This window comes from Channa argus, chromosome 4, assembly GCF_033026475.1.
Source record: "Channa argus isolate prfri chromosome 4, Channa argus male v1.0, whole genome shotgun sequence".
Lineage (NCBI taxonomy): Eukaryota > Metazoa > Chordata > Actinopteri > Anabantiformes > Channidae > Channa > Channa argus.
In genome coordinates, this window is record NC_090200.1 from 26044493 (window position 1) to 26072094 (window position 27602).

Genomic DNA, 27602 nt, shown 5'->3' on the forward strand with positions numbered 1-27602 from the left:
CTCGAAAGAAGTGAAAGAGGCTTAAAAGTAGACCACAACCACAATTTGTTGGCTAAAACATTTAATATATTGAGTCAAATTTTATTTTTCTTGCAGTGAGTGTGTATTATAATTGTGATGTATATAAAGCATCAAACCACAAACAGTGTGATTATACACTGCTGATGTATCTTTTTTAAAATTAAGATACGAATTACAGTATAGAATACAAGTGGCAGGTGGCTAATGAATAAGGCCTTTATAATGTTTTACACTGTGAATACAAGCAAGCTTTGGTCAAATCAAAGAAAATCAATTAAGACAAGTGGGGAGCACTTGCATCCCCGGTATTAAGTTTAGGAAGCTGTCATGTTGAAATGAAAACACTTAACATACACAAATAACATACACAAAAGGAAACACAGAAAAACGTTGTATGAAAATGATCAATAAATACATGTAGACCTTTTCTTTTCTGAAATTTTTAAAAAGATATGTGTTAATCTAGAAGCGGTGCTAATAAGAGTAGTCAGGGTGATCCAAATCATTTTACAGTGATCTCTCTGACTCATCAACTCATCTTATTTAGTTCATATGTCAATAGGAATGTAGAGTACGATCCAATTTATAAGAAAAAGTCAAACATCATGAAGCAACACAAGGAATTAAAACCTTCTATGGGGTCCGTTGTTAATCAGGTAAAAAATGTGATACACATAAGTAGATAAAAACTGAAAAACACATTTAAAAACAAACAGCTTTGTTAAGCTATAGCATGTGGCCCATGTTAAAAAGTGTTCCCTCAAGGTATGCGTGCTGCTCAGTCTACGTTCCTGTACCTGGTGAAGAGGTTGTAGAGGACTCGCAGTGTTGATTTAAGGTCACAGTTGACTATATCTGATATTAAAAACAAAAAAAAAATAAGTTTAAACAAATATACAAAACAACGTACAGATATGCTTTAGAGTTAGATAAGAGTGTGGATGCTTTGGCTGCACTGTGTTGAGCCACACAGTTGCATTGTCTCATTCACTTCCTTCATTTGTTCCTTAAAGCTGCCATGAATTGCCTGTTCCTTTACACTGCCCCAAAGTGGGCAAACTGTAATTATTATGGCTAATGTGTTAGCTAAGAGTTACACATTAAACATACACAGAAAATCATTAGCACTCATTTGGACTTTCTGGCTAAATCCAATATTTACCCTCTTAACTGTTTTAATCTGGTTCCTCTGCTGGTAAATGCTCCACTATGTTCATCAGCTACCAAACACTGGGTCTGTTTACTGTTTTGTGCTGAGCAGGTAGTGCATTAAATATTTAGCAGAAAGGCTTAATCAAAAATCAAAATCAAAATCAAAATACAATGAATGAGCCAAAACAGAAACGCTTGATAGATGATAGAACACTCCTTAGAACAGCCTATTCAATTCTCTGTGGGTTTAGTTAGAATCTCACTAACTTTGACAAAAACCCTACTTTCTGTCTAATGTTGTGCTTTCCCCTTTGTTTCTCTTGTTACAGTTTATAACGTATGGTCCAAAAAGGAAAAGGTTCTAACCATAAATACATTAAATGTGTAACATACCCTCTGGACGGGGCTTTGGTCTCTCCAGACCTCCATCTTGCATCAGTTCAAAGGAGAAGGACACATTGTGAACCTGAGACACAGGAACAAGTCTGTTAGGACACAATGCATCTCTAAAGAAGACTAACCAAACGGAGCATTGCTGTGCAAAATCATTATATTCAAAATTCAGGTCACCATTATTTGAACCATCTTGATATTTAGAATCTTTGGCTGAACTAAACATGCCACAGCCTGAGGGAGGGAGAGTTGGAGCTTTCAGTGAGGGATTAAAGCGCACCACTCTAAAGAAGAGGGGTGCACTCGATTTCTACAACAAAACATAAGCATAATCACATAATGAAAAGGTGCACATTGATTGTTTTAATTATTTTGTTTTCACAATCGTAAGTAAGGGAAACATTTGATTAACAGCACAGTCCTAATTGCTAATGAGGGGTTTGAATCTTGTGGTATGGCATCTGTATTTCTGTATTTACCTCAGATGGTGGATTGTGCCACCTTCACCCCTGCTTTGTGGAGCTTGTTGGCGATGTCAATGACCATTGTTTTGGGTGTTTTCTTCACAGGTCTCACAATGCTTCCTGACATCCGCTGTTGTTGTTTTCCTTTACCCACTTGTTACAATACAGTAGTTTCTATTTTTGCAGGTCATTCCAAAATGTTGCTTTGGCTATGATCAGTGTTTGTGCAAAGGATTTGATTGTGTTTCCCTTTTTTTCCTCAGAATTACAATGACTCGCTTTTCTTATATAGACAGCTCTCCAGTTGTTCCCCATTTTTAACAGGTACAATCTTCACAGGTTGAATCCAAGGCTAAAACTAAGAGCAGCCATTTTTAGAGTCATTTATTGCTTGAAAATCAATCTCACAGGACACACCTGGGTAAAAAGAAACACCTGTCACTCACAATTTGGGTCATATGAAACAAAAGGTGCTATGTGTTTTTTCACAATGTAAATACAATCTAATAAAAGCTGAGAGTCAGAATTCTTCTGTCTCATATCCATGATCTTATACCCAAATGTCTTCAGTGGACAGCAAAAATAAATGACAGGATGTTGCCATTTCAATACTTTTTGAGGGCACTGTACAAGAAACACACATCTAAGCACAGAGGGAAAGTTTAAGTCATTCAGCACCATACACATCTCGCTGATAAGAGAACATCGAAACTGGTTTCTAAATCCCACAATACACTCCGGATGAATTCAATCATGTTACCACAGCTTCCTGTGTCGACAAACACAACACTGCTCTGTTCTATAAGACCATAAGCCTTCAGCAGCTGCACAAACACTCTGTTCTCTCATTTAGCAACGGATACAAGTTACCAGTGCCACCGAAAACCTGCTTTTACCTACAGTAATACTGTAATACTAAAGTAATACTTAAGTAATGCTTTAGTAATACTGTCATCAATAGTTCAATTTTTCATGTACATAGACAAATAACACTTGTATGTTATTAACATGATAATATCACAGTATGACAGAACTTAATAAGAAAAGTATATTTAATGCATTCTTGGGGGAGGGGGTGCATATGGCTACGATATTATATACAGCATTAACTGATGAATAAACTGAACACAAAGAAGTGGCCAACTTAGAGGTGAACTATTATTTGCATCTCACTGCATTACATGCAGCAGAGATACAGTTCTGTGGAGGAAACTAGCTGATGTCTATGACGAAACAAAAACTAGGGAGCAAGGAAAAAATGCAAGAAAAAAGGAAACCGATTCAAATGAAGGAGACAGACATAGTTTAAAGGTGCAGCACTGCTTTCTTGATGTCTTGTGCTACTTTTCAAAGCCCACCCTTGGTGCATCATTGATAGGCCTCTTGGCCCTCAGACACACACACACAAATGCACACACACAGAGTAATAGAGCTGAGCCTCTAAGCCACTCCAGTGTTTCCCTGTGCAATAGGAGATTACAGATGCTGTGGGGCTGGTGCTTGTTCTTCTGTGCCAGAAGTGTCCGTGTGTCTCTGTGTGTGTGTGTGTGCGTGCGCAGTTGTGTACATTGTAGCACTGATGCCCATTCTGCTTCACAGCTTGGCAAGGGCCGCTGGCCAAGACCCAAACAAAAGGGTACTGTGGTGTCTACGCAGATTGCCTGTTCAGAATACCGTAATACTACACAGGCCAATGGAGAGGAGAGACAGCTCTGCACTGAATGGTCTCTAGGGAAAACGGGTGGCATTTATCAAGCTATTGAGAGAGGAGTCCTGGCTTTGAGGGCACGAGGCTCCTCAGAAATAGAGGCCTGGCTAAAACTATAGGTCAAGACCAAAAATGCGCAACAGTCCTATTTCTAATGGATCAATAAAAGAAAAAATGGAATTTGTCAGTTTGGAGTCCTCACTTACAAGTTCTCATGCCCACTGGTCCAAAATAGGGCAATAGGCTGTTGCCTTTTTGTTATCAATTACAGCGAAGCCAATCAATTAAAAAAAAAAATTAAGATACATTTAAAACTGTGTGGTCACTTTTATAAAAAAATTTTAAATTCATTATTATTTTTATTTTTTGTCTTTTCGGCTTATCCCGTGAGTTTAGGGTCACCACACCAGATCATTGTCCGCATGTTGAGTCAGCACTTTAGTTGTTTCTTAGGTGAAGAGAGCTAACATAACTGAGAGCAAGATAAAGGAATTACTGTATCTCTGCAGTGAAACAATATCATGTAGAAATACAATTAACATTGTATACAATTAAATTCAGTTACAGTGTATTATGTTCAAGTAATAAACTGAGACTCTTTTTTTAAACTGTAAATCAAGGTCACTGTCTTAATCCACTAATAGACAAGAGATGCACATTGAGAAGTCTGGAACTAGTTAGATCCACCTTTAATCCCAGCAGGCAGTGACTGACCGACATTCAAAATACAGATTTTTACAAGTATTCATGTATTAGTTTCCTGAAGAATAATCACACTTTACCTTTTGGTCAAAAATTTCTGGCGTGAGATAAAAGTTGTAGAGTGGCACAAAGTATCCCTCCAGCAGCCCCATCAGCAACACCAGATAAACACCATCTGCAAACTGAAACAGCAGTGCAGTCAGACAAACAGATAAGCTGTTATGCAGGTGAGTATTTTATGACTGACAGTGATTTACAAAAAATGTTGAAAAATCTGAACGGATTGGAAATGAGAGACATGACTTGAGTGTGTACATTTTCTATTTCTGTTTCACAAAACCAATTTTTCCTGCATTGATGAGGGCTGCATAATAACCCTAAAAGTGTAGACTGACAACAAATGCAAATAGAAAAGGGAAGGTAATGTTATAAAAACAAAGTGAGGAATGGCATCTGTAAGTGTGAGTGTAGCTAGAGATAAACTGTAGAAAATGCTATTGCTGATATATGCTGATATTTTTGACAACATGGCATCAAATATTCATAGGTTGAAATGTTAATGTTACCATTCCTGTTTGTAATTTGTGACAGCTGCTTGTGTTACTGTAATGCTCCACACACAAAAATTACTGAGGTTAACATTAGATTATCTAGTTATATAATTATATTTTCACAGTATCAGCTTGAGGAAAAGGAAAAGCCAACCAGATCCAAAGCTTTAAAGAGGCACATAAAATGTGACAAGAATTAAAGTCACTGCTTAATTTTTATGACATGGCAAAATGGTATGGAGTGTCATAGGAGTTACTTTGTTTTGTCTACCAACCCACGAGTCAGCACCTTCCATGTTCACTCAACAAAAACACAATGAGATTTTTCCATTGGCATTTAATGACTACTACATGACAAACAGAAGTTTGTATTACTTTTGTTTATCACAGTCATCTTAACAGATGAACAACACTTTAATTTTTTTAAGCTTAAATATAATCACTAGAAGTAAAAGAGAAAGAGGCACATACCTGTGTGTCTAGTTCAGACACCTCAAGGTTGAGCTTGTTCAGGTGTTTGTTCACAAATGTGATCAACGTCTGAGAAAACACACAAACAAATATCTGTACCAAAACTATGTAGCATTTAGAAAAGTATTCATAAACAAAGATATAAAAAAACACGATAAAGTGAGGTTTCATTCTATAGAATTGAATGTTTATGTCCAGTAACTACATTTGGCTATCTAGCTGCTAACAAATCAATCAAAAGCTCATCTCCAACTAATAGGAAAAAACAGAGGCATGCTTCCTGATAGCAATTACACAGTTTTAAAAGCAGAGATTTCTGAATACAAGACTTTTGAAAATTGCAGTAACATAAAAAACTAATCTCATAGAATATTTTCACTTCAAATAACAGCTACATCACAACAATCTGTTCAGGTATGCATGTTATAACCCTTGCTCTCCATTTTCTATACGATGGTGTTCCACTGTACCTTTTTGACAACATTCAGTTTATCTGGAGCATGGTCGAATAGGGTGTCGAAAGCATCACGTTCTGTGGAGAATGTGGAAGCCAATTAGTAAATAAAATAAGGAAAAGGCAACAACGAGTCTCCTAATAGCCGAACCACAAATGGAAAAGAACATACCATGTCTGCCAGAGAAAGCCCTGGGACGAAGAAAGAGGAGAAAAAAAGAGAGAAAAGAGGGTCAAAATATGTCAAATACATAAATCAAAGGCTTTTTCTGCTTATTGACAATTTCACACTTGAATGTCCATACAAGCAGCAATAACAAGGGCTGCTTCTATTTCAATCACAGAGGAATGTAGCGAATGGAGGGATTATGTCAGACAAATGACAATACAATAATGTAGCTAGGGGTATCATAATTTGATTAAAAATATCCAAATAAGCAAGGTATCATCAGTGGGACACTCACAATAACCACATACTATAGCACAATGCAATCATTTCCACAGCACAAAAGCACTGTTGGGTATTAACACAATGAAGTAGTTCCTTTTTGTCCATGGAGGGCTTCTATGGGAATGGAGGGCCTTCCCTGTCTATTATTACAATGTGAGCACTTTGGAGGATGGTGTTATTGGAAAAGGGTCAGGTGGTTGTGGAGGATAGGGAACAGTGCGGCATAAGCATCCCCGAGGAAGAGATATCGCAATGGGCAGGCCAGCAAGAAATGGCAAGCGTGTGCGCACAAACACATGTTGTAATCTGTGATGGCAAGAGAGGCAGGTCTAGGAAATGGCCCTAGTACTATGGTAATAACCATATTTACACTATGACTGTGTGTGTTATTAGCAGTGCATCTATCTAGCATGACAAAGTGTGTTTGTGTGGACTGCTGTTATCTCCCTCGTTGCTGCTGTCAGGCTGCAGGACAGCCTTATGGCAAAAAAAAAAAAAAAAATGTATGTGTGTCTGGGAGAGAGAGAGAGAGAGAGAGATGTTTTTGTCATATTTTCTAATTCTTAAGGGTGCATCACATCTCTTGAAGAAATACAAAAGTTAACAGTTAATAATTGAATAATGTTTCTTATAGAAGTCAATAAAATCTATCTAATCTATCACAGTGAGCTGCACAGTCTTGTTGGCAGAAGATATTCAAGGTGTTTGGTCCTTCCACTGTTGCAATTTCTAATGACAGACGTGACTAGAGCTGTTATACAAACTCAATACTCTTGTTATACATCGATCGATGCATTATGTGAGGTAACATCTAACAACTTCATAGATTAATAAATTGTTTAATTATTCTTTGATTGGCAATTTACACCATTTGGGGCAATTTGTAATATCTTAAACAAGTGTTTTGGATTAAGGAAACATGTCACCCAGTGGTGTGTCTGGCTGATGGTGTTTTAATGTTTTTCAGGAAACAAAAAAAGGTCCACCACACAAACAAACCAGCTAATCCAGGCTGCAGGTTAATGAAGTCACTTTCCAACATCACAGGGCCATATATGTTTATGTGTGAATCAGTTAGTCCTGACATTGTGCAGATTTTACCTAGCCAACTCCCTAGTACAAAGTCTAGATAATACCTGATATCCAATTGAGCATGTTTTAATTGAGCAGATAATGTATTGAATTTAACTTAAGCGAGTGGGCAAATAATGACATTTATATCCTGTGACTGCCATGAAAGTAGACAAATACAAACACCCGACAGGCAAAGGACACTCATTTGCACAAAGACAACGACAACAATGGGTGACTGGAGAGGCAATGGAATTTGTAAACTCCTGTCTTTAAAGGAAGGCACTGACATTGTTAGGCAAATTTAAGGAACATTACAACATATGGTTGAATATAATCTTGCGAACTGCAATTTCTCCAGCATACTTTTGCATTATATCCTGGCCCTTACACTCTGTCCATGCACCACCCTTGCCCAGATTAAACCAAGTGTTTCCTAATAAATAATAATGCGCCTCACACAGACTCTTCTGATGTGCGCTACAGATGTGACAGAGCAGTTTGGAGAATATCTAGACCTGATTCTCCAGATACCCTCTGGAGCGCTTATGTGTAAGAGATTTGACAGACATTAAACGTTGAGTAGATGGAGTTCATTGGTGGTTTTAGTGTCTATATGGGGATTTTGAAAATATATTTAGTTTAGAAAATTGTTTATTTTAGGTGCAGTAATGTTACTAATATAAAGTCCAAACATTAATGAGACATTTGTCATAAGGAGTCATTTAAGTTCCCAGATCCATAGACTCCAACAAATGCAGAAACAATGCTTATTTTGCAAAGTAGCTTCCACTGAAATTATGTCTCTTGTTGAGTTTTGGTCTCTGCAAAATTGGCTGTAAATACCCTGTCCCAGTGTAGACCAAATGCAAGTTCAGTCATTTTCCTGCTCACCAGCAGATTAAAAGAATTTGAACTTTGAACACTGATACCCCAAGGTCATTAACCAGTAAACTGCACACATAACACTTTGTATTTCCTATTTGACTAGTTTGGTTGAGGTAAATCCACCTCGTTACCATCGGGGAAACAGGTTATCTTTATTTAAGAAAATATATTTAACAGATATGTTAAAGCATTTGTTCCACCAAGACTTTTGTTAATATAGTATAATTTTTTGCAGACAGTTCCACCAGCATCAATATCTGTCAGCAGTGCATCTAAATGCTACACATGCCGTAAGATGTTAAAATGACTCAGGTAGTGGAGCATACTTACTCTGTGTTTCCAGTGATTTCCTCTTGAACTTGTCTGGATTGAAGAATGCCCTCTCTTTTCTAAAAAATAAAGGGAAGATAGAATGTAAACGTGTGACTTTTTTTCCTTGCTACTGAAAATGAGACAGAAAAAAAAGCAGGTGGCTACAAAAGCGGAAAAAAAATAAATTCACAGAAGTGGAGATTGATGTTATAAAAAACAGTCTCAAAGATGAGAACTTTTGTAAGTAAGAAAAGTATACTGTATTTGAATACTAAAAGGCCCAAGATAATGTAACACCCACCTGGACAACCACTACTAGAATCGAAACGTGGTCAGGCAATCTGATTGGAGCTCTAAAATGTTGTGACAGCGCCACCAGTAGATGCAGGATGGCAACAATACTCTTAGCATGGACCGCTATATGGAAAATAATAAAATCTTTGTTACAGATCATGTAAAATATGCAAGTATTTGACATACAGTATTGTGTACCCTCAGGTACCAGCTCAAATTGGCTCAACTCGTAATAATTGTACTGTACTTTACTCGCCTTGCTTTGTTACTATATACAACTTTGGCTTAAAGGAAAAGCAAAAAAAAAAAAAAGTCTTAGAGTTGTGTCAAGTTGAGCCAGTTCTGTACAGTAGAAATGCGATTGGCGGACTGAATATTTCAACATTCAGTTGAACTTTGTGGCTAATAAAATAGCTGGTAAGCATATATGGTCAACATAGCATTGCCAAACAAATCCAATGGTGGGCTAAGACTTAAGTACAGTACTGTAATTGTGACAATATTAAGTACATCCGCATTAGCACAATCAATATTTAAAAAAATTAATCTTTAATTTAAAAGAGACAAAAACTGTATTATCTGCAATTTATATGTAGACATGTCACACAATTACTGCTCTTTCTAAACGTTTTATAAATATCTTTTGTATTTTCAAAGAAATCTCTATGTGAATACTTTCCTCCGGGTACTGGGCTGCCTAATAACAAGCCACATATTTCTGTTATTTTTCAACCTTCCAAAACTTGAGAATGAAAACTTTTAAGGGGCAAGGTCACATCCTTTGAATGAAAACTACAAACACAAGATACCAAAAGTTGCCTTGAAGCAACATTTTTGTGAAAAGAAAAAAAGTAACAGTGATGTGTTTGTGGAATTGTATAGAGTCAGCATCAACAGTGCTGATTTCCCATGGAAAATAAAAATAAACATTTATTATAGATTGATATCTTAACATGCCTAATATTATTATATAAATATATAGATATGTTTAAAATAGGACAAAACTGAAACACAAAAGTCACTACACTACAATTTACTGAATTTCTGTGGCTAAAACTATTTAAAAAATTGACCTTAAAATTTGTTTCCCCATATCGCCTTGCCCTCATAATTTGATTATGTAATATGTGGTGGGTTACACATGCAAGTGTATAGATTACATCACGGTTATCAAGAATATCACTACACAAGCCATTAAGACCATTAACATCCTGGTATACCAGCAAGGTGATGAGGGTCCTTTAAAATACCGGTTGCACCACCCTGCATTGACTTCCTATTTTTGAACCATTTGAGGCAATAAACAATAGAGGTGAAAAGAAATTTGATTTACAAGCATTTTTAATACTGTCAAATAGAATGATAGAATTTAAAAGGTGAAACTCAATCACACAGGCAGCATAAAGAAAAAGACCTGCATCGATGCAGTTCATTTAGCTCAGCCTTGAAGACAAAAATCCCTGAACACCTACAGTCATGGCCAAAAATATCGGCACCCGTGCAATTCTGTGAAATTCTGAGAAAATGCAACCCTTCTCTCAGAAAATAGTTGCATTTGCAAATGTTTTGGTACTCATGTTTATTTTATTTTGTTTGCATTGGAATATAAGAACAAAAAAAGATTTTTATTTCCCATTTGGAAAAAATTGCTGAAATCAATCACCTCTCGTAACCATGAATGAGTTTCTTACACCACTCTACTGACATTTTGGACCACTCTTCTTGGCAAACTGCTCCAGGTCATTCAGATTTGAAGGATGCCTTCTCCTAACTGCTGTTTTGAGATCTCTCCACAGGTGTTCTATGGGATTCAGATCTGGACTCATTTCTGGCCATTTTAGAACTCTCCATCTCTTTGTTTGTACCTGGACAAACTCAGGAGCTAGGCTGCACACTGACCACATTTTCTAAATCTGAATGGGAAATTTCTTGCATGAGAAAAAAAACAAAAAAACACAAACACACTATTAAAGCTAAATAAAGCAACATTCCTAGGAAGAAAGTTATAACAGAATTGATCCTCAAACACCATCAATGCATGCCTGTTCTCCATAAGACACAGACGCAAAACAAGTCAGTGATCTTAATAGCACTCTGGTGTCACGGTACAGAAGATGTCAAATTTATAAACAGACTCAGATTGGATAAACCGACCACATCTTAATTTAAATGGATACTTTTTCCCCTAAACAAATATCAAAAAGCAGCAGTCCTAGCATGTAAATTACAGCGTTTACACTCCTATATACCATGTATTGGCCCAGTTTGGCCGATCAACTTAAATATGTAATGTAATAATATAAAAGAACCAAATGTAATATGGTTCCTATTCTCCTAAGAGTGTACCTACTTTGAAGTAGGAGGTAAAAAAGTTGCTCAAAAGAGACTCATGTTTGGCGTTCCTACAGTCAGACTAATAAAAATAAGCAGCTAATATTATGAGTGTTATGATGCTTAACCTGACGCCAGTCTTACAGTTACTCCAACCCTAACCAGTCTCCCCATTTCTCATCAAACACATACTGCTTTCAGCAAACTCTACACTACAATCATTTGTACTTGAAGCACTATAGCTTTGAGTTCACATCATCTCATAAATGTGCAGACCGTCTATTCGTTTATTGTTTTGAAAGTGACATGCAATGAATTTCTAAACTTTCTGGTCACTTTCTTACAGGTCACCACACCAGTACATGTTCCGCATGTTGATTTGGCATGAGTTGAGTTTTTACACCGGATGCCCTTCCATCCACAACCCTCCCATTATTCCCAAGCCCTTAGTGGCTGGGCAGGGCCACACCTAGTGGGGTGGGATTCGAATCCAGGGACTTCTGCAGCAAAACCCAATACCACTAAGCCCCAAGGAGTGTCTACAGAGAGGAAGCTAAAAACCTTTATAAATCCTATTAGATCCTCACTGCATAAGAGGATCCTAATAAGTTACATCAGGAACAAGTGTTTTTCTATGGCCTCTGGATGGGAGATTAAAGTAGGGACAAACAAAAGTGAATTGATTAAAAGAAAGCTCCACAAATAAAAGGACAGCAAAATCAATTACATTCCACTTTATTCACTGTGCTCTTTAGGAGTTTGGAGACATCTCTTACGAATAGATTTTCAAGGACAAACTTTTACCAGAGGTGCATTTAAGAATGTCATATTATTTGGTTTCAATTCATTTGATATGGCGCTTCTGTAATGCACTATTCTCACTAAATCAATTTTGTTCCTCATCAAAAAGCTTTTTTCTCTGTGGCTCTATCATGTCATCTAATTTTCTACCTTACTCGTACAGTAAATTTGCTCTTTAAAATCCACTTTCTCCTTCCTCTCCCTTTCTCTTATATCTCACATATTTTTTATGTAACAGCTAATGACATAAGCAAAATGCAGTGTGTTGGAGCCTGACAGTAATTATTATTATTCCCTCTGCCAAATAAAATAGTGGCATCAAAGAAGAGGTAGACAGCTCTATTGACATCTACACCTACATTTGCCATTGTTCTCAATCTGAAATCTTACAGCTTAGGAAGAATAGTAAAACAATCCTAAGAAATTCAGTAGATTCAGATATAAATTATCTAAATGGGGGTCTTCAAACAATTTGGCATGTAGTCAATATTCTATGAATGATGAGAAAAATTAAAGTTTTGCTTGTTTTTTTCCTATATGAGATAGTAAAAGTTACATATAATTAAAATCCAGTGTTATAATTGTTATCTGATTAATCCACTGTTCATTCATTAGTGATTTTAATAGTTAAAGTCCTATTTTCAAGTAAAAATGCCAACATTTTATCTATTCTGTTTTATGTACAACCCTAATTCCAAAAAACTTTGAGAAGAAAATTAAATCAGAATAAAATGATGTGCAAATCTCATCACCCCATATATTTTTTTCACAATAGAAAATAAACAACATATACGATGTTGAAACAGATATTTTACCATTTCATGGAAAATATTAGATTACCTGTCTTTAAATGTCTGTCTTTAAATAACTTTGCTCATAAATGAAATGCTCTTTTATGTGTTAGGTGGTATTCTGAATGACTGCAAAGCCTCCAATGCAACAGTGTTTATTCCTCTTCCCCCTGGAAGGGGAACATGCTCAATTGGATGGTCATTGGTAGACAGCATACAGCTTTCTCCATTTATACTCACTGGTGACTTTTTGTTTCTGGTCCGCATATCCAGTATTATGGCTCTACAAGACAATTTTTCAATCTCTCTCCATTATTCCTTGGCCATAATATCTGATACTGTTACTAAAAAGGAACTCAATATTTCACTGTTTAGGCAGTAGTACTTTATAATTCATACTGTTATACTGTCGTACTGTTGTTTATCAGTGAATGTCGGAACCAATCCTGGTCCAGAATACTGCTTGCTCACCAAAAACTCCAACGTACTTCTGCAACGTTGCAACTTAATGCATTTAAATATATGTAGCCTCCTCCCCAAAAAGTTGCCAAACTGGCTGCATATATTCACAAATCCTGATATTTTAGTCATCTCTGAGTCTTGGCTCAACATGTCCATTCCCAGCTCTGCTGTTGTCATTCCTGGCAATAACATTTTTCGTTAGGACAGAAGCTCCAAGGGCGGAGGAGTCGCTGTCTATTGTAAGAATAATTTGCAGTGCTCTATCATTAAATCCAATTCAGTTTCTAAACAGTTTGTGTTAATTCTTCTAAAAATCAATTTAGCAAAGAATTTTTCCCTTACTGATGCTGGTTGTTATGGGCCACCCTCTGCTCCTGCCTGTACTTTGCCTGCTCTAAGTGAACTGATTATCCCTCATACTCCTTCTGAGTTTACCGTGTTAGGGGACCTGAATTGGGGTATGCTTAACCCTGGTTTAACTGTGACGTGTCTGAGCTTATTTGACAGAAACACTGTCTTTGGCATAAAGCTAAAACCTCTAATAAACATCAGACTGTCAGTCATACCTGACAATTAGAAATAAATGTACTCAATTAGAGACGCAAAAAAAGCTTTTTCAAACAACAACTACTTGCCAATGACCTTCCCATCTGCCTACACTTAATTAAATCTGACGACGTTGTTGTTACCAACAAAATGGTGGAAATTTTTAACAGGCACTTTGTTAGAACTGGTTGTGTCTATGAGGGCAACAAAATTCCGATACCTGCCGCTCATTCATCTACCCTGGAATTCCCTCTGTTTTCTTTCCAGCCATTACTGGAGTCTGAGGATCTTGCAGAATTGCTTTATTTGGACATTCACAAATCTGATGGACTGAATGCAATAGACCCTTTCTTTCTAAAGGCAGCAGCTCATGTCATTGCAGCCCCCCATCTCCTGCTTGTTCAACCTCTCTCTACAATCTTGCGTGTTTCCCCAGGACTGGAAATTAGCTGCAGTCACCCATATCTTTAAAAGGAGGTGACAATTCAGATCTAAATTGTTATAGCCCATTCTACCCTGCCTCGCCAAAATATTTGAGAAACTGGTCAACAAACAGCTTATACACCACCTGGAGACCCACAATATCCTTAACCCTGTGCAGTCCGGTATTAGATTAGAACATAGTTGTGTTAGTTCTGTCTCTCTGAAAGTCATAAATCATGTCATATGTGACATAGACAGGAAACAGTATTGTGTAATGTATTTGTTGCTGAGGCATTTGATTTTGTGGATCACTCTATATTGCTGAACAGACCCCGAGATATAGGATTTTGAAGAGCTGTCAGTCAGAAGTTACTGTTATGGCTGTTTTCAGTCAGTTAGGGTTAAGGTCTTTTCTCAGATCCTGTGTCCCAATCTAAAGGTGTTCCCGCTAGGGATCCATATTGGGTCCAACTTTTTTTTTAAATTTATGTTAACAACATTGCTGGTGACTCTTATATAAATTTGTTCGCTGATGATAATATTTATTCAGTCAATTTATCTTCCACCTTGGCGGTGTCCTTCCCTGCAGGCCAGTTTCAATACTTTTTAATGTGCTTTTTTTTGATCTTCACTTAGTTAGCCAAATTTATATACAAGAGAACAGATATTTTCCATTAATTGTTAAAATGTCTCAGTTTCAACATCTGATTTGTTGTTTGTGTTCCATTATGACTAAAATATGGGTTGGTGATATTTGCAAATCATTGCAATTTGTTTTATTTTATGTTTTACACATCTCAATTTTTGGAATTGGGGTTGTAATAGTAAACTCAATATGTTTGGACTTTGATCATCATTCAACATCTAACTAGAAAACAGATACTGATGCTTTTAGTCATACATGTATTAGAACAGTCAAAAGGCCGGCTGAGTACTCAGGATGTAAGACGTGTTTTGCAGCAGCTCCTTAGCAATGTAAACGTTACCTTTTTTTGGTAACTGCACCAATCCACCTCATCCCGCCAATTTTTTACTCCAGCATATCGTTACTATACATCTATTGCTATTCCAGGTTGTTCCTGATAAAACTCAATTGGAGGGCGAAGGAAAACCAATGCTTTGAAACCAGGTCCCAGGAGATTCCAACTGTCTCCTGAGCCGAACACGGATGACCAGCCAACCCCGGATGCTAACCAGGCTCTGCTACTTAACATGAAACAGATGATTAATGAGATGCCCTCCAATATTATAACCAAATTTGACCCCATCATATCGCAAGCTTTTAGGAGAAAAATCCCTGCAGCGTGGGCACCTCTTGAAAGCAGACTCATCTCCTATGGGGATCAGAGGGCCCCCGCCTCACTGAGTTTATGGTGCAGTTTCTTCAGGATCTATTTGGGCTAGATGATAAGCCTGTCCTGGGCCAGCCCCATCATACCCTGTGCCCCAGATCTAGAGATGGGGATCCCCTCACATCCATTTGTCTTCCGAGTCAGCCTGTTCCAGCTTAGAAACCAAATCCTCTTTCGGGCCAATGGATCATCTCCCCTTCTCTAAGAGAGCAAAAAAATTTCAATTTTCCCTGACTTTACTTCTTACCTCAGTATCTAATTGTAAATACAATGATTTTATCATATCCGATCATGCTCTAACCTCCATGATTTTGTAAATTTCATTTCGCAACAGATTGACTTTTTCATGAGCCTAAATAAAACTCCAGATGTATCTGCCTATGTTCTGTAGGAAACCTTAAAATAATATATTAAAGCAGAACTCATCTCTAACACTAGAAATGAGAAAACTTAGGGAACAAAAATTGTCCAGTTTGACACAATTTGTATCTCAGCTCGACAATTTGTATATCAGCTCTCCGCCCCCTCACATTCATATGGAACGCCTCTCCTTGCAGTCTGAACTGGATATTTTAAAATCAAACTCATAATACAGTCAAGATTCATTTTTGTTGAACATTAAACTTCTGGCACACCAAATCCGTCAGGCATCTTAACATCTAATCTCTCAAAATCAGGCACAACCTTTGACCGTCTGGAAATTAATAAAGCATTGGAGCCTATGGCTTATAATCTGGAGAGATCCATTTTAGGTGCTAAACTTAATGTAGTCATATCGTCTCTACAAAGCGGTGAGAGCCCTTGACCAGATGGCTATACATCTGAGTTTTGGAAAAAATTTAAACGCAAACTTCTAAGATTAGACATGTATAATAAGTCTATTGAATTTGGCTATCTTCCCAAGATATCTGGGTACAAACTGAACCTGAGCAAGAGTGACATAATCCCCATCAAGATGTGTGTAGCCACTCAAGATTTCTCACTTTAAAATCACCCACCACAGTTTCACTTATCTTGGCATACAGGTCACACTTAAACTTGTTGACCTATACAAAGCTAATTCTGTCTGCATGCTGTCTTAAATCCAAGTGGACTGTGAGCGTTGTTCTGTACTCAATTTATCTCTGGTTGTGTGGATTAACTGTATTAAAATTAATATTCTCACATCGTTTTCCTATCTATTACAGCAAGATAGACAGCCTGATTTTGGAATTCATATGGAACAAAAAGGTTCCCAGATTGCATAAACAGTGTTTACAAAGACCGAATCCCCTAGATGGGATGGCTTTGCCCAGCTTTAGATTCTATTATTGAGCTGCTAATTTTAGGATATTAAATTACTGGCTTCAGCTCAATACTCTTGACTCTCCCCTAGCCTGTCTGGGTATGGAGGCAAATTCCTCCCATCCTGTGTCCCGTAAAGGCCCTACTATATTCTCCTATTCGTTGTCCTACCTCACCCTACACTAAAAATGCAATTTTTATAATTTCTTATCAGATTTGGGTCCAGTTTAAAGGCTTCTTTGGATCACATTTTTACATAATTCCAACAACTCTCTGATTAGTTCTCCCTACCCAAGTATAATTTTTTTTAGATATCTAAAGGTGCCTAGCTTTGTCCATAACATGTTACCCACAATTCCTTATTACCCAGAGGGCACAGCACTTGATGGTTACCTAGAACTGGCTCCTTCTCTTAGGGACGCTATCTCATATTTTTACATTCAAATAATTACTTTACGCATGAGGCCCTTAAATTCTTTAAAATCTCTATGGGAAGAAGATTTTGGGGAGGTTATTTCAGAGGAACCTTGGGGAGGAATTCTTAGGCATCCCCATAAGTCTTCTACGAAGCACAGCCTCATACAATGTAAGATAAGATACACCGCACTTACCTCAGAAAAGCTCAGTTGTCTAAGATCTAGAGCGGTGTCACACCTCTGTGGAACTGATGCCTACAATCCCCAGCAAATCTCATCCACATGTTTTGACTTTGCTCCTCTTTATACATATATTAAACCCAAGTTTTTACTTCTTTATCAACAACAGTAGTAGTAGAAAAGGCCAGAGACCATCAGCGCCCTACTTGGGGTTTTTATGTCATCTCCCTCCCTCTCTATAGATGAAAAGGATGCCCTAGCTTTTCTCAACTTTTTGGCCAGGAGACTAATAGTGACCAATTGGAAATCTCCCACACTTCCCTCTTATATTCAATGGATAAAAGACACTTTACTTTAAGTTTCAGAGAGTGTGGGGGCTCTTCAATCATTTTGTTTTCTTTCTTAGTAATCAGACTGGGACCACAACTGGCTGGCTAGAAGAACAAAACTGTTGTACTTAATGTCATAGGCTAACTTCATTAGCCAGTTTTACTCTATATTACTTTGTCGCTGGCCAGGCAAAAGGACAAAAGAGTAGGGATGGGATTCGACTAAATTTTAGAATCCAGAATCCAATTGGTTCCCCCCCCCTTTTCTGTGAGGGACAAAGGTGTTCAGTGAATATCAATTAAACAGACCACTGATATTTTCTATAAATCAGAAAATTATGTTAACTGAAGGTGAACTCTCAGGTAGGCTAAGGTGAGGCACTCGTCAAAATACCACAAATGAAATAAAATTAAAGGAATTAACAAATAAATACGTTTCATCTCTCAGTTTTACAAATCCTGGTATTTTTTCAGCTTGGAACTGGATCCAAACTGGAAGCAGCTATCAGAACCTATCCCTGCACAAAATCTCTTGTTAAATATTTGTCTTTCAATTTTTGTACTTGACCATCCGGAAAATAGTTATTTTTATCTACTGTTTTTATTAAGTGGCTGCAGATACCCAATTGTCCTCCAAGACAAGTTGGGTGCCATTTCTAAGTGAGAAAGAAACTACTAAGCAGCATAATATGCCTCACCATAGTCGTTCAAATGACAAGGGGCAGTTGGTTCTTCATCTTAAAAGATATCAATAACATAATTTCAATTATTTTCAATAACATAAATTTATTTAATGGATATATCAACTGTATAGCACTACTTCGTTTCATTGACTTCACAATGTAATGGACCTCAACGGAACTGTGTTCTGTAATGTCAAAGCCTTTCAGCTTTCTAGAAGACAGACAGTACACAGTGACACAGTACAGGACTAAAACTCAATGCTCTCTTTAGAGAAGCTGAGTGACAGCAGCAGAGAACAGTACCTGAATACAAAAAAATGTGTTAGGGAAAAATATGTGAATGTGAAATGGTAACACATATGGATCATAGCCTAAAATAACAGCAGAAATATCAGAAATGTTCCTTACAGTCGACGTTCCAGCGAGTGCTTCTGGTGGAGAGTTTGAGTGAATCGTTGATGCGTTCTAAAACAGTCTGCAGCTTCTGTTTCTGAGCGATCTCCGACTGGGTCACCTCAGCCACATTTAGTTTCTCACCTTCAAGCTTTTCTACAGCACAAATGAGACACACAAAGACACAAATTAATAATCGCTGATTATTTATAAACAGTTTTATTTAATCTCTGAAGAAACTTTTTGTACAAGGTGGAGTAATGTTTTGTGTCACCTTGACAAATAATAGCAATGCAACTGGTACATATTAGCCTCAGTTCTCAGTGGTCCACGTGTATGGTACATTTGCTCACCAAATAGTTTTTGCAGAACCTGTCCATCATACAGATCTTCAGCCAGATCTTTTACAATAATCCTCTCCCCAACCAGAACATCATTTATCCAGTCAATCAACACCTACAGGGGCAGAATAAGAGAAAGATCACTTTAGCTGTGAACTATATTATCTCGAAAGTTATATAAAGTTATTTCAACTTGCAAAAAAACAGATCAAAATAAATTAAAAATACAACCAAAAAACCAATATAACAACATGCTAAAAACACGCACAAGTAGTGAAAGAGCCCTTCAAAAAGTGTTCACAAAGGTCTTGATCTTGCTGAGTTATACAAGGTTTGTGAGCTTGTGTGAGCAGTAAAAAAAATAAATAAATAAAAAGCCTTTTACCACAGTTTAATTCTAACTTTGTCAAAAAACTAATGATAATCCTATGATGATGAGTTTTGTTTAAGAATAATACATTGATATAGAGGAGGGATGCCCCTAATTTTACATTTACATTTTGTGGGTTTTTTCTGCTGTGTGTTGGAAATGTACTATGCCCTGGACCAACTAAAATCTCTGTGGACCTCTAGCTTTTTGTTATTTCACAGATTTCATTGGAAATTTTGACTGAGGTTTTGCTGGGTGACTCAAGGACTCAGACTTTTTTAAGCCAGAACAGTGATTAGGTTATATGCTGAGCATAACTGTCCTGCTGGGACACAAATCATTGTCCCAGACTGAGGCCTTTCATGGCCTCACAGTAAAGATCTTATATTGTTTGACTTCAGTATCTTGCTACCACATCACATTTTAAAGTATAATAGTACAACATGCAAGATAAGCTGTTCTGGATGACTCACTAAATCTAAAATGAAGACTGACTCATACTTTTCCCACTGATTACTGGCTTTATCTTTACTTAGTTACTGTATGCCTTACTTTGAAATACAATAATATTCAACAAAGTAATACTTCTTATCAAATTCAGCAAGTTGGTTTAAATTCCAACTTTACCTTCATGAGCTCCTGCAGCTTGCGGTCATTCTTGGAGTTGGGGTCCACCATGGTGCGAACTTCATTCTCCTCTGACAAGGAGAAGCAGGATAAAGATTAGAATTGAGGAGGTAGAGCTTTTTTAAATACAAAAGACAAGCACAGCTCATAAAAAATCAAAAGGCATCTACCAGTATTAATTCCTAAACAGGGTTTTTATTTCAGGTACATATTGAATAATCAATACTAAATGCAAAAACAAGTGACTTAATTAGACATACAGTGCAGTGTTTTTACAGAGGAACATAACAGTTAAGAGTGGAAAAGTACACATGCATTAATCGCCACTGCATCGTCAACACCAATGTGGACAGCAGGTCAAACTTTGTAATAAAAATATGAATGCATGCATTAGACAACATATGCCATCATTTTTGCTAAATACAGTACAAGTTATAAAGTGATACTGAATGTGTTTCAACCATGTGTTTTGGACAATGCTACAATCTCTGAATGTAGGGCATTAGACTGCAACAGCTTTTTACTGAAGTGAACATTTATCCTCTCGTTTTAAAATGGGTTAGGACCCAAAATTTAAAGTTTTAAAGTATCCATGAAATAAGTACCAAAGTGCTATGCATAAGCAACTGCAATACAAAAATATACATAACCTTGACCCAAATGACTGAGAACTTCTCCATATTTCTACACAGTTTCCTTTGTTTCCTATTTCATAACCTTAACAATTGTGTGTAACAAGGACTGAGTGGATAGCCATTTACCAAGCATTGTGTCTTCAGGGTCAAGCTCATAGTGGGAAGGGCTGAGAGGAAGGTTGATGGCGTTCATCCCTTCTTCTTGAAGCTCAGACACTGTGAGAAAGAAGCATAATGATTCAACAGGGGTGAATATTTTTGATAGGCACTGTAAACCTTTAATATCAAATCACGCAGTGTAATTTCATTTTTAGAAAAGGCTCAGTAATTTCCTGGAACAGCTGGGCACTGCTGGGTATCAAAAATCTGGGACCGACGTGTTTATTCACCATTAATTATTGTGGGAATTATTATTTTTTAATCAAGTAATAAACTGTCAAAGTCATAAAATTGTGAAAAATGTTTATGTGTTTTGTTGTATGTTTCTGGAGCCTAAAGCGATGTCTTCACATGTGTCATTTTATTCAGAACAAAAAATAAAAACCATCAGCCGCAGATTTAAAATCTGGAAGGTGTTAATATTTGCTAGGTTTTTTCTGGTTGATAAATATTTAAACTGTCTACAGTGGAGGTGATAACAAAAATTAACCAACAAAAGTCAACAATGCATTATCACAGATCTCATGGCTATGGTACACACCTTCCTAAGATTTACTCTTGATGATCTGAATACTGCTTTTTTTTTTAAACATACAGTTCAGATCAGCTGTCACACAGGGACAACAACTCTTTAGGTAACAATTAGTAAGCAGTAGTTTTGACAGATCCTTAAATGTTCTCTGGATTTCAGAAACAGCCATTAGCAGACCCTCCATCGAGAGCCACTTGACGTCAGAAAAACACAGACCGGTGCTGCTTCCTGCTACTCAGCAGGCCTTGTAGAAGCCCAGCATGCCATTCTTCTCAGTGTGTCAGATACCTGAGGAGATTTGATCACTGCCGATCTGTGTGTGTGTGTGTGTGTGTGTGTGTGTGTGTGTGTGTGTGTGTGTGCTGAGAGCATGGAGTGAACATCCTGTGCATTTTTCTTCTGCCTTCACTGGCACAACATCCTTTTAATCAACACCATGAGCACTGTTGTATGTCTCCAAGAACACATAAACACACACAAGAATTTTCCAGTGTGATATCTACCCCCCCAACTCCACTGATACAACCACCACCACCACTACACCTGTCATTTAGATAAATGATCCGTTGTACTCTCTTTAATTTTTTTCTGGCACTAAAAAAAGCACAGTCTTGGTTCTTGCACAGCATGAACACATTAGGCTCTGCTTTTGTGTATGCAGTTTATTTGCACAAAATGAAAGTAATGAGAAATATCAGTGAGAACAACAGGTAGAGTCAATAATGCCAGTGCCATTGCTCTCCAGTTATGTTACTATGGAAATCAATGAAAACACTAACATGCAGAAAGGTCAACCAAATGATGACCCCACAGAAATAGCTATGTTACACAGACCACACTCTATGTCAGTAAAGATGTCTTTAGGAGACCTTGCAAAAAGTAAATATTATAACATACATAATAGATAATATTATAATGGCCAAAACATTTGAGACAAATAAATTTTTCCTCCTTTAAATAAAAAATGGATGAGAAGCAACACATTCCTGTGCTGACCATTGTTGAGTGCTATTAGCAAACTATAGATATATTTGTGTAACTGAGATTATGCAATGCTTCTACTGCACCACATTTAATCATGTCACAGATAAACATCTCAATAATGACAGCGTTTACTTTACATTTTACTATTGTGATAAAACTATTTAAACTGCCAAACATATAAAAAGGAAAACTGATTATATTTTTTTCAGTTTTTAAGTTGAAGCAGTAAAAACCCAGAAAGCACTGAAAAGGGAAAGTTTGTTCTTGTGCTATTAATGGGGAATTCCACTTTTGAGGTGCAAGAGGAAAAATATTCTCAGTAATCAGATTGGTTTACTTTCAAACACTTCAACCCAGTAAAGATAAAGGGGACTGGCATTATAGAATTAGAGAGACAATTTCTATGCAGCTTAATTTAGTTATAAGACAAGATGGGAAAACATGCAAGTATGATTGAAGCCGTACTGGAGAAACAAGGACATGCATTTCAAGAATTGTAACTAAAAACAATTGAATATAAATAAATTCAGCTTTGAAAGAATGCAAGATACTACTTTCAATAAAGTGTTCACATTTTAGAGCAAGAACCTGATACAAGATTTATAGATATACATAGATTAATCTAAGATTGCAAATAACTTTGGTTATATTTTTACCAGTTCAAGATCAAGAAAGAAGTTCAAGAAAGTTTTCATATCAGTTGATAGAGATGATTTTTACAATTTTAGTCAAATCTTTCATATCCCATCCTGTCACTAAGTGCATTTGCATGCACTTAAGTCAACAGGCTACAGTTAATTTTCTCTGGAAAACTGAATTCTTAACTGTCATGAAAATATGAAATAAATATGAAACCTGGTTTCCACAGGTAGATTTCTCCAGAAGAATGCAAATTTTTCTTAAATGTATAAATCCAATCGATTTCCAATTAGCTTTCTCCAACAGTGCGTCTGCAAAACTAAACCAGACAGGCAAGCGGAGTGAAAGGCTCATTTTTAAATCAAGTTTGCCTGAAATTGACTGAAAATTTAACCCAAGTGTCGTAGAAGTCTAAATAAGTCATTTTCTGCTGCAGATTTTTTTTTAATTGTGATAGTTGTGCTGTGTATCAGCTGTGCCCCTCCTTTACTCTCTCCCCCTGAACCAAAAAAATAAAAAATAATGTCAGAAAGCAATGTTTTCTTTCAGTATGTAACTAACTGTGAGCCATGCTTCCAAAATAAGTCTTACACGAGAGGGAAAAAAATCTATTATTCATCTGCTGCATGTGATAGCGGATATCCAGGTTTGTTAAGTACATGTAAACTCCACTCCCCGATTACCCAAGAAATAAGATTTTGCCAAGTAACCTGGTTAATTATGTGTATGTAAATGCAGTCACAGTGTCTGTGCTGTCATATAAACCCCATCCTTCCTCCATAACTGTGTCATGGATACAACCACTGCTTCGCTACTCAGACATTTCTTAATAATTTGGATATAATGGCCTGAAACTGCTATTAAAAAAAAATTTAAATTGTAAACTTTGATCTCATATCCGTCTTTTGATCGTAACCCGAATTGTCGTCAGTGTATAGCAAAAACAAATGAACCTTGTCATTCTAATACTTTTGTAGGTATGTGATGTATTTGCTGTTCCTTTTGAGCTGTATTTTCTGTGAATGTTTTTGAATGAGAGTTAGTTAGCTTGTTTTTGTGTAGTTATTGTATATTCTGTAAATAGTGTTACTCCTCACTATCGCTGCCTTGTACATAACATGTAATTAGTATTGAAGCTGTAGGTGGGAACTGCCATTTTCTTTCAACTGTTTTCTCTCGTTCTCACACTAGGGAGATGGGGTTAGTGGCAGTGATAGGGTTAGTTTTTTTGTACTATACTAATACTAAATGACCAGGGTTTTTTCCACCAATGGAGTTTTTTTGTCTCTGTTGGCACAGGCATATTAAGATGTCAAAGCCAGGATTCATCCGGCATGCAACACTATTTTCACACATGGATTGGCCACTTTAACCCCACTGAGAAACAATGGGATGTGCTGGAGAATATTTTAAACAGTAATCTGACTCTTTCGTCATTAATACAAAGTCTTAGTAAAAAATGAATACAACTCTGAATGGAAATACATGCTATCACAATGCATAAGCTCAGCGGACTGATACCATGTAATCAAAGCCAAAGGCAGTCCAATTAAATATTAGGCCAGGCAGCATATATGACAATATGATATGGCACAGCCAACAAATTTGTTAGTCAAGTCCATAAATAATTGTATTATAGTGATATTTGAAACTATTGTTAAGTTCACATTACCATAAAATATCTTCAATCTTATATTCAGTCATTTAGCCTATTTTAATCAGAGAAAAGTTGTCACTCCATTGTTGGGTTTGGCCTGTGTTATTTATTTAAAATATTCTGTTAAATCAAAAGCAATTTGTTAGTGTTTTTCCTTTTATTTACTTGTTTAAGATTCAGACTACTTCACAGAAAGGGTTAGGGTCATTCCCACATATTCTGATCATAAAAAAATCATATCTGTGAACATACCTTGGGAGAATAAAATTAGGACTTCCCTAAGAACAGTAAGGCAACCAAAGGAAGAAGGAAAATAATAAAACTGTTGATGAATAGAGATGAATAGAGAGCATAAAGTGGAGTTAAAAACCTTTTAAAGCTCCTGCCAGGAGCTGCCAATTTACATACTCATATGGGAGTATAGCTGCTTTACAGTAACACCTTAACAATTAGCACAATCTGACACTGCTGTAGTTTTCACCTGGGTTAGGTGGGATCCAGTCAGCTTCCTTACCAGCTGTGTTTTCATACTGGCAAATCTACTAAAATTCTTTGTATGATTTCCACTGTGAAAAAGAGACATCTGCTTACCTTTTTGTATGTTTCCGTTCATTGTATGTGTTTAGATTTGAGTGTAAGGCTGAGGAGGAATCACATTCCCAGTCTCCAGGCTGTGCATCGCTCCTCTTTCCGGCCAGTGTCATTAAATAAGAATTTGTATCTATGCACTTGCTTTAATAAGGTAACAATAAAATGGCATGTCAACACATAAATCCTTCAGTAACATGTCTCCTGTGCGATGCGTACACGTCAACAACAATGCATGCTCGTGTTATGTCCTACCTGGAGGGCAGAGCGCTCCACAGCCCATGTCTGTTTGTCTCCGTCCCCCACTTTCAAGCATCCTCTCCTGGCTAGCAAGACCAGCTTTCTTCCCTGCAGCTCATCCTCCAGAGGCTGAGCTCACAAATCTTCAATATAAAACCTTTCCCCTGATAGAAATATTTTTGATCTATTTTCACACAGGATACAGAATTATATGTTACCTCTCCTATTTTATGTGCTGTCTTTTCTGTTTACACTATATCCACACATTTGTGATGTCTGTCTGCTTGGAATATTATACAGCCCTCGCAGATCCTCTCCAACCCCCTGACCTCTTTTCGTACCATCCTCTCTTCATCTAAAAAGGGTTTTCCCTTTACCACCTTTTTCTTTTTTCCTTTCTTTCATCCCGCTGTTACTCCTGCTCAAGCTTGCAGCCCCTCTCTCCCCAGCACACCCAGGAACTGCAATAAACGTCACAAGGACTTAAATTTAATCAATGATCAACATAAGAGTGACCAGCCCACGTTTTCCATCAAATCATGGAACCCACTGCAGACATCCTACACACTGCACTCAGAGTGTGTGTATGTGTACGTAGAGAACATGAGCCAGCATGAATATAATGTGATTGCATGCATGTCCTGTGGACAAAGACAACATAAAATGGGGCTCAGCTGTGCAACAGTATCCTGAATGACACAAAGCAATCATCCGATTAAAAGAGGCCTTTCTCATTCCATGATAAATCCTGGCCTTTAACAGAGAATGTCAGCCTCAGTGAAACTGCCTGTATTTCCAAAAGCAACGCTGAATGGTTATGAACTGAACTGGGCATTATTTAAAAAATATGCTTTCACGGTATTCCAACATTGCAAGGTATATAAACTAAAATAAATTATGCAGGAAGGTGATGCATACTGAACTGTTCATAAGTAAGGCAGTGGATTCTCTTGAGCTGCTGTTGTGAGTCTGACCCTGACCTCTGACCTCTGGAAATAAACCTGTCCTGTCCTCATTAGAAACATCATTTCTGCCTTTGGGAAACAGGGAGGCGGTTGGTGGACCCAGCCTACTGCCTCAAGTCTGAGCCTGTGTTTGCTCATGCCTCATTCCTCCCTTATTACTGTAGTAGCGGATTCAATACCTTACATGGAGACAGGATACAGAAACACAACCCGCAGGCATGAAATTACGCACAAGCGGCCAAACGCTGCGGTTTACGGCGTTTTGTTTGTTTTTGTTTAGTTGTTTTTTGTTCTTGTTGTTGTGGTAAAAGTATGTTCAAAGCTGAATTAAAGCATAAATATGACCTAAACCTATTAGATTTCCTAAAAGAGACTGCGTAGGAGTAGTGCTGGGTTTTTACGCATTGCTGCTAAAGTTACACTGTGTCGCTGCTGTGAAATGTTAGAACTCCGTTATTTTATCTTCACTTGTTTAAACAGGACTCAAACAACATTCGTAGCAGTTTCGTGCTCGGTATGTTGCTAAATTAGCTGTTTACCTTCTTTAGCCTTTTTCCTTCTCGCCAAAGTTCCACCAAGTTTTCCCAAGAAAGAATCATCTTTCTTTCTGGAAGACGGAGATTTGGGTGTCGTCGGTGATTTCGGAGACGACGGAGACTTCTGGGGCGACGAAGCCATCGTCGAGACGATGATTTAATCCGGGACAATTAATACAAAACTGTCCGAGTTGACGTGGAAATTAAAGTTGGTTGGGAGGTCAAGTAAAAAAAAAAAAAAAAAAAAGTTACTGTCCACTCCCCAAAGCGGAAACGGAATTCCAGAGCTTTTCTCCATGGAGGCGGCTGGGATGAGTGGCCCCTCCCCTGCGGAGGAGGACCGCAGAGCAGGCAGGAGGTGGACCGCGGGAAAAGTAGGAGCGAGCTTCTGCTTAACATGGCCACG

At 37.3% G+C, this 27602-nt stretch overlaps 1 protein-coding gene across 1 annotated transcript; it reads right to left on the reverse strand.

The window, feature by feature from the left end:
- Positions 1–44: 44 nt before the first annotated feature.
- Positions 45–27448, reverse strand: parvaa (parvin, alpha a). The gene is made up of 13 exons (XM_067501651.1): positions 27200–27448; positions 21023–21112; positions 20262–20332; positions 19277–19379; positions 18939–19079; positions 8940–9055; positions 8657–8715; positions 6089–6108; positions 5933–5994; positions 5463–5531; positions 4521–4622; positions 1567–1639; positions 45–876 (listed from the first exon to the last, which is right to left on the reverse strand). The coding sequence occupies exons 1-13, from the start codon at positions 27336–27338 to the stop codon at positions 800–802; spliced, it is 1122 nt and encodes a 373-aa protein (XP_067357752.1). The 5' UTR covers positions 27339–27448; the 3' UTR covers positions 45–799.
- Between the last annotated feature and the right edge of the window lie 154 nt (positions 27449–27602).

Coding starts and splice junctions, on each gene's coding strand:
- parvaa (XM_067501651.1), bottom strand. CDS start 27,338: ATGGCTTCGTCGCCCCAGAAGTCTCCGTCGTCTCCGAAATCACCGACG. Junction 21,113..27,199: donor AAGGAAAAAGGCTAAAGAAG/GTAAACAGCTAA, acceptor TCTTTCTCACAG/TGTCTGAGCTTCAAGAAGAA. Junction 5,532..5,932: donor AACTGAATGTTGTCAAAAAG/GTACAGTGGAAC, acceptor GTGTTTTCTCAG/ACGTTGATCACATTTGTGAA.